Raw genomic sequence first — 7,270 nt, forward strand, 5'->3', positions numbered from 1 at the left:
CTCCAGCCTCTTCTTCCAGGCTTTGGGCCTGTCCAGGCTGAGCTGGGAGGCAGCCCTAAAGGGAGGCCCAGAGGGGGAGGCAGCAGGGGGGGTCCAGCACCCTCTGGGGGGCCCTCTGAGGCCTGCCAGCCCCCAGGAGCCCAGGAGGAGCTCTTTCCTGCAGGCATCCCAAGGCCCAGCCCCCAGAAGCCTGGCTCTGCCCTCCCCCAGCAGGGGCTACAGGAGAGAGCATTCTGCTACAGCTCTGAGGCCAGGAGACAGCTGGGAGGAGGCGGGAATTCCCTGAGGGGTGGATGACAAGCAGGGAGGGGCAGCCCCAAAGCCAGGGTCCCTCCTAACAAAGGCTTCTGGGAAGGGACGGGGTGGTGAAGGAAGGGGTGGGGCCTAGGCGCAGGGGAGGGACGTCGCGGGCGGAGCCTAATAGAGGGGCGGGGCTCAGGCAAGGAGGCGGTGTCTGGGAGGGCCGTGGCAGGAGCGGAATGGAGGCGGGGCAGAGCGGGAATGGGTGGGGCCTAAAGCAAGGTGAGGTTGAGCTACTGTCTGGGGCAGAGGGAGGTGCACGCGGCAGGCGGGGCGGGCTCCAGCGAGGGGTGTGGCCTGGTCAGGGGCGGGGCCTAGGCTGGGGCGGGCTTTCCGGGTTTTAAACTTGGCTTCCTCCATCCCGCCCTCTCCTGCTCCTGGGCTCCTGCGCAGCTTGTGCTGTCCCGGAGGAGGTGAGGCGTCTGTCCTTCAGGGATCCCCCCAGACCTGGCATGGAGAGCTTGGAGGAGTGCGGAGAGGACGCCGCGCTGGAGCCCTGCAGGACCCCCCAGGTAAGCAGCAGCGGCTTCTCCTGATGGGGAGGCTCAGGCAGCGGGTGTAGACACTCCTCTCTCTCCTAACATTGAGGCTCAGGCCCAGGTGTAGACGCTCCTCTCCCCTAACATGGAGACTCAGGCCCAGGTGTAGACACTCCTCTCTCTCCTAACATGGAGGCTCAGGCAAGACGCTCCTCTCTCTCCTAACATGGAGGCTCAGGCCCCAGGTGTAGACACTCCTCTCTCCCCTAACATGGAGACTCAGGCCCAGGTGTAGACACTCCTCTCTCTCCAGGGCCCCAAAGTCACTCGTTTCCCTTCTTGAACTCAAACCCTTCCCTGAAGTCCCGTCCTGGGGCTCCTGCTGGGCCTCTGCTTCAGGACAACCTGCAGCTCCTTCCTGGTTGGCTGCTTCTCCCCTGTGGACGGCAGGTTCCGGCTCCGGCCCGGCTCCCTCCCTTCCTCCTGGGCCGAGAAGTCGGGTCTCTTTTGGGCCCAGCACATGCCCAGGCCCAGTTGGGAGGCTTCAGGCCAGGCTGGGGAAGCCGGAATGGCGAGGCCCAGAGGGAGGAGGATGTCCAGGAAGCAGGAGCAGCTGGTCTCGAGACTGGGTTCTGGGTTCTGGGTTCTGGGCTCCACCGAGGACCCAGCTGGGACAGCCCACCGTCAGCTGGCATCGAGGCCTTGAAGGCCAGAATCAGGCCCGAGTGCAGGACATGGACAAGAAGGGCTCCTGAGCAGATGCAGAGGACACACTTCCAGGCAGGACGGGGATCCCCCATGGCTGCTCCAGCCCAGGCTGGCTCCAGCCATTGTCCTAAAATGGCGCCTGACCCCGTGTCCCCCTCAGCCTGGGTTCTGCTCTCTCGACAGCCCAACAGAGACTCCTTTGGGCCTTCACAGGCCTCCACAGCCTGGCTGCCTCCCCATGGCCAGGCCTCTATCACCTCCTCCTCCTGTATTCTTCCAGGCAGCCTGAGGCCTTGGTGGAGGCCCTCCATCACCCCCATGTCCCGTCTCTTGGTGTCCCCATCCGGTTCCTCAGTGCCTGGCATGTGCTTGGCCCCTCACAAGTGCCTGTTGCTGGTTCTGCTGCCTTTGGGAGATGTCCAAAGGGGAAGCTGAGCTGTTGAGTGGGAGGCAGCATGGCCTGCTGGGACGGGCTGTGGACGGGCCTGGAGTCAGGGAGGGGACCAGCTCTGACCCTGTCTGTGTGACCATGAACAATCCCTCCCCCCTTCTGAGCCTCAGTTTGCTCATTTGTAAATAGGGACAAGAGAGGACTTGCCTTCCCGAGGGGGTGGTGAGAGAAGTGTTGGCCAGACCTTGGATTTCACCAGTCATGTGCATGGCGTCTCCCGATTAGACTGGGGGCTCCTTGAGGCCAGGCTATACGTTGGCCCTTCTTTTTATGCCCAGGGCTTGGCCCAGAGCCTGGCACAGGACAGACTCTCCCTCAGTGCTGGCTGACTGATCAGTGGCTGTTCTGTGTGTCCTGACTCTGCATGCAGGACAGCCTGAGGGTGGGAGCTCAGGCTGGGGTCCGAATCAGCCCTTGTCCTTCCTGCCCACTTCCCTTCCCCTCCAAGGACCCTCTGGGCTGTGGTCCCGGGCTGAGCCCATTTATATGATATTTCAGGCCTCCGTGACATTCAAGGATGTGGCCGTGGACTTCACCTGGGAGGAGTGGAGGCTCCTGGACCCTCCCCAGAAGGAGCTGTTCTGGGAGGTGATGCTGGAGAACTACAGGAACCTGGTCTGCCTGGGTGAGGAGGGCTCCTCTGGGCCTTGGGATCTGCCCATGGAAGGGGATCTGCTTCCTTCTCCTGGGCCCTATCCAGTGTGCAGCTGGGATTCTCTGGCTTGTAATGGCCTGAGCACTTTTTATGCTAACCAGGCCAAAAGCCAGGCTGAAAGGCTCTCGTTTTGTTTGTCTAGCGATGAAGGGCTTTACTGCATGGTCCCAGCCCAGCTCTGCTCCCTCAGGCCACAGGGGCCTTCTCAAGACTCAGGGGAAGTACTTGACGTCAGCCAAGCTCCCAATACCTCAGTATTGAATGGATCAAATGAACCCTTGTCTTTCAGAACCCCCCTCCATTCCTTGTTCCAGTCCTGTGTCTTCCCAGGAAAACAAACCAGAGCAGCCTTGAGATGTTTTCTCTAAGCACCTCCATGGCACCCAGGCTCCTTTACTAGCTTGTTCCTAAGGGCATGAGAGATCATCCTCCCTCTTCATCTCTTTGCCCTTTCCCATGACTAGGCCTTGCTGATTCAAACAAGGATGTGAGGATCTCTGAGCTGGAGTCAGGGGAACCACATTGGATTCCAACTGGTGGTGTCCTAAGAAGCTGCTGGCCAGGTGAGTGAGGGAGTGGATGAGTGCCTGACCCTGGTGAGGACACAACAACCCATACACAGCTCTGCTGGTCATTCATCTCTCAGCCCACCGAGAATGGGCTCCTGGGTCATCCCCTCAGTGACCTTCTGGGCCAGGAACTCCTCTCTCTGCCACAGATCCCACATAGAATTCCTTCCTGCTTTCTCCACTTTGAATGATTTTGTCTCAAAAGGTATGGATAGAAATAACCAGGTTCTGCTGGTACCTTCATAGTATGGGAAAGAAATTCTACTGTGGGTGGAGCTCTGGGTTGTCTTAATCTTTTGTGGAAAGCAAAATCGAATTCTTCAGTGTCAGGGCTACACGTGAATTCTTTTCCTTAGACCCCCTGATCATATTCTCATGACTCCTTCCAGAGGTCTAATTCAGGTGAAGATTTTGCCAGGTGTGTGTGTCTTTTTACAGCCCTTCCTTGTTGGCCTTGAGAGCTTTTCCTGACCCGGCCCTTCCTTGGACTCTTCTTTTTAAATCCTTACCTTGTGTCTTAAATTGTTGCTATGTACTGCTTCTGAGGCAGTCTTGTGTGTCCATGTCTTTGTCTATAATGGATATCTATACACATGTATAGACACATATGTTCCAGATTATGTTGTTCATATATAGTGTAGGGCAGCCAGCAATCATCCCCACGTACAATGATTCTGAGGTCCCTGCATCAGTTTACCCACCTTTAGCTAATTTAATATTGTTGACCCATATCAAAGGATAAGCTTGGTGAATGCAAAGAAATTTTAGAAGACACGTAAACTGATTTCCATTTACATGAAAACAAGGACAGTGTTTGTAACAGCCTGATTATTGGGGAAAGTGACTCCTAGACAAAAGCTGATTCATCCAAGAAAAAGCTCTGTTCATATTCTTTCTTTCAGGTTGGGAATCCAGGCCTCAGAACAAGGAGTCAGCTCCCAAGATGAGTATTTCTGTGAAAGTCTTATCCCAGGAAAAGTTCTTGGAGGATGATCTAAGAATCTGCAAGATGGCGAAAGCCTGGGAGTGTGATGGCAGGTTGAAGAAAAAGCAGAACATTGAAGGGAAACCTTCTAGAGGAATAAAAATAATCCAAGCAGAACCTCCCAGTGAGGCTGGAGTTTCTGAACATGGTAAATACCTTCAGACCTCTAGCCCAGAGCCAGGCCTTTTTCCACAACAGGGAACATCTGTAGTTATGCAGGGCCAAAAAGGAGATAACCAGAGAGGGCGTTCCACCATGTATTTGAACCAAGGACAAAGAGATCAAATCCATTCCAGGAAGAAACGTCGTAAGGTTAACAAATGTCAGAAAGTGCTGGGTCCTGATTTGGGCTCCATAAAAAGACGTGGAATTCTTTCTGAAGAGGAAGTTCATGAAAGGGAGAATTCATTCCCTCGTATTAATGAATGTGGTCCACACCAGACAACCGATAGGGGGAAAAAGTGTAATGAGTTAACTAAATGGAGGAAGACAGGTCATGCTGAACATTACTGTCATCATCAGAGTAGAGAGAGACGGTACAACTGCAGTGAATGTGGAAAGGCCTTCCAGGAAAAGGGGCATCTTAAAGCACATTACAGAATCCATACTGGAGAGAAACCTTTTAAATGCAGTGAATGTGGAAAGGCCTTCCAGAAAAAGGGGAATCTTAAAGCACATTACAGAATCCATACTGGAGAGAAACCTTTTAAATGCAGTGAATGTGGAAAGGCCTTCCTGCAAAAGGGGGATCTTAAAAAACATTACAGAATCCATACTGGAGAGAAACCTTGTAAATGCAGTGAATGTGGAAAGGCCTTCCTGCAAAAGGGGGATCTTAAAAAACATTACAGAATCCATACTGGAGAGAAACCTTTTAAATGCAGTGAATGTGGAAAGGCCTTCCCGCAAAAGGGGGATCTTAAAAAACATTACAGAATCCATACTGGAGAGAAACCTGTTAAATGCAGTGAATGTGGAAAGGCCTTCCTGCATAAAGGGGCTCTTAAAAGACATTACAGAAGTCATACTGGAGAGAAACCTTTTAAATGCAGTGAATGTGGAAGGGCCTTCCAGCAAAGGTGGGATCTTAAAATACATTACAGAATTCATATTGGAGAGAAACCTTTTAAATGCAGTGAATGTGGAAGGGCCTTCCAGCAAAGGTGGCATCTTAAAATACATTACAGAATTCATACTGGAGAGAAACCTTTTAAATGCAGTGAATGTGGGAAAGCCTTTTCCAGAGCTGGAACACTAAAAGGACATCAGAGTACTCATACTGGAGAGAAACCTTTTAATTGCAGTGAATGTGGGAAGACATTCCAAAGAAATTCTTACCTTTTAAGTCATCAGAGGAGAATTCATGGAGGAATTCATCTTCATGAATGCGATGTATGTGGGAAAGCATTCTATGGGAAGCATGAACTTACTATTCACAGTAGAATACATACTGGAGAGAAACCCTATGAATGCAGTGAATGTGGGAAGGCCTTTTCCAATAAGTCATGTCTTACCCACCATAGCAGGATTCATGCTGGAGAGTGTAAACCTTAAAATTTCTTAGACTTATAAATGTTGGAAATTTCACCATTGGGAAATTTCATACTTGAAAAATTTCCTACTGATAGTCTATTGGAATGTGAACCCCTTTGGCATGGGAGGGTCCTTCTCTTCCCTACCTAAGACTACTTTAGGACAGAAACCTTTTGCTGAACAATGGAAAGGGCTTTGACCTATCCTTAAGCATAGAACAGGAATTTCTTTGAGTCATGATTGATTTTAGAATTGATACAATGGAGATACTTGGAATGACAGAACCAGGTCTTGGAAATTGCAATCTCCACCCTACTCAGTCCTAACAGGATTTAGGAAGGGCTGCAGCATAGATCAAAATTATTCTAATCTCTACCCTACTCAGGGTAATAGGATTTAGGAAGGGCTGTAGCAAAAGATCAAGATTTAAGTATTTGAGAATATGACCTTCAACAGACATGTGCAAAGCCACAGACCTCTGGGCGGTCCTGGGTTAAGCTAGAGCCACCATTGGCATAGGGAAAATGATGGACAGTGATTGGTAGATGTGAGAACTGAGGGGAGGGAACTTGGATGGTTTCCTTAAAGATAGAGGGGTCTGAGGACTGAGGGGGTTGGTTGGAGAGTTTTGGCTCTGAGTGGTTGGAGAGGTGCTCTGAGAAGCTTGCTCTGAAGGAAGCTGGAGGTGGAGGCCCTTCAGACTGTTTCTCCATTTTGGTCACATGAGTAATAGGGACTGATCTCCTTCCTTTGCCCCAGCTATCTAAGGGCTTGGGCCTTTTGGCCCAGCCTAAACAGAAGGGGTATTTAAGCCCTATTCCCTTCTCTCCCCTTTCTCTCTCTCTCTCTCTCTCTTTCTCTCTCTAATTCCTTTCTTCCTCCTGTTTGTAATTAAACTCTATAAAAGTTGACGGCTGACTTGAGTTTTCATTTAGGAATTACATAGCTGAATTCCTTGGCAACCTTAAATTAATATATATCAGTCTTTTAAAGTGATTTCCTTGTCACAAGAGAAACCTTTTCAATGTGATATTTGTGGAAAAGTTCTGAAGGAAGGACTTTCAAATGAGCTTCTGGTCTGGATACTGGCTGTGCCATTGTGTTGGTATCTGTTCCTTTATCTTGTTGATGGCCAATATGATGCTAATATTTCTGCCATGACACCTGTTTGATTGACATGCCACAACCCCCATTCCTACTTTCCTGAATAAAGGCAATTCAGCTGAGTCACTCTGGAACCTCTGACAGGCTGACCTGATGACACCACACTTATGTCTAGTCTGTGTTTCTTGTTTCTCTGACTCTTTCATGTCTCATTCTCTCTAATGTATAAGCTTACCCTGTTACTTTGCAGCTGCCAACTATAACATTTTTAAAAGAGTTGGAGCCATAAACTATTACAGAGAAACAGGGTGGGAAAGATGAATTGGTTTTCTGGGATCAGGAGGACCACAAGACACTGTTGGTGAATCATGGCAAAGTTTATTCATCACAGCTAGTATTTTATAGAGAATTTTTTAAAAATATATTTTATTTGATCATTTCCAAGCATTATTCGTTAAAGACATAGATCATTTTCTTTTCCTCCCC

The 7,270-nt window shown here is 50.1% G+C and overlaps 1 protein-coding gene across 2 annotated transcripts; it reads left to right on the forward strand.

Moving 5' to 3' along the window:
- The first annotated feature begins 627 nt into the window (after nucleotides 1-627).
- LOC103095721 (zinc finger protein 879-like) lies at nucleotides 628-6,948 on the forward strand. Of its 2 annotated transcripts, XM_007505494.3 has the most exons (4): nucleotides 628-812; nucleotides 2,437-2,563; nucleotides 3,058-3,156; nucleotides 4,065-6,948. In XM_007505494.3, the coding sequence occupies exons 1-4, from the start codon at nucleotides 753-755 to the stop codon at nucleotides 5,699-5,701; spliced, it is 1,923 nt and encodes a 640-aa protein (XP_007505556.2). In that variant the 5' UTR covers nucleotides 628-752; the 3' UTR covers nucleotides 5,702-6,948. The 2 variants fall into 2 exon arrangements, with proteins under 2 accessions (XP_007505556.2, XP_056676377.1); XM_056820399.1 differs by lacking the exon at nucleotides 4,065-6,948 and having other exon boundaries at nucleotides 644-812; nucleotides 3,058-3,330.
- Nucleotides 6,949-7,270: the final 322 nt, after the last annotated feature.

Source organism: Monodelphis domestica, chromosome 3 (genome assembly GCF_027887165.1).
Source record: "Monodelphis domestica isolate mMonDom1 chromosome 3, mMonDom1.pri, whole genome shotgun sequence".
Lineage (NCBI taxonomy): Eukaryota > Metazoa > Chordata > Mammalia > Didelphimorphia > Didelphidae > Monodelphis > Monodelphis domestica.

Excerpts from the sequence above, each read along its gene's own strand:
- LOC103095721 (XM_007505494.3), top strand. The coding sequence starts at position 753 with ATGGAGAGCTTGGAGGAGTGCGGAGAGGACGCCGCGCTGGAGCCCTGC. Across the intron at positions 813-2,436 it reads AGCCCTGCAGGACCCCCCAG|GCCTCCGTGACATTCAAGGA; the intron begins GTAAGCAGCAGC and ends ATGATATTTCAG. Across the intron at positions 3,157-4,064 it reads CCTAAGAAGCTGCTGGCCAG|GTTGGGAATCCAGGCCTCAG; the intron begins GTGAGTGAGGGA and ends TCTTTCTTTCAG.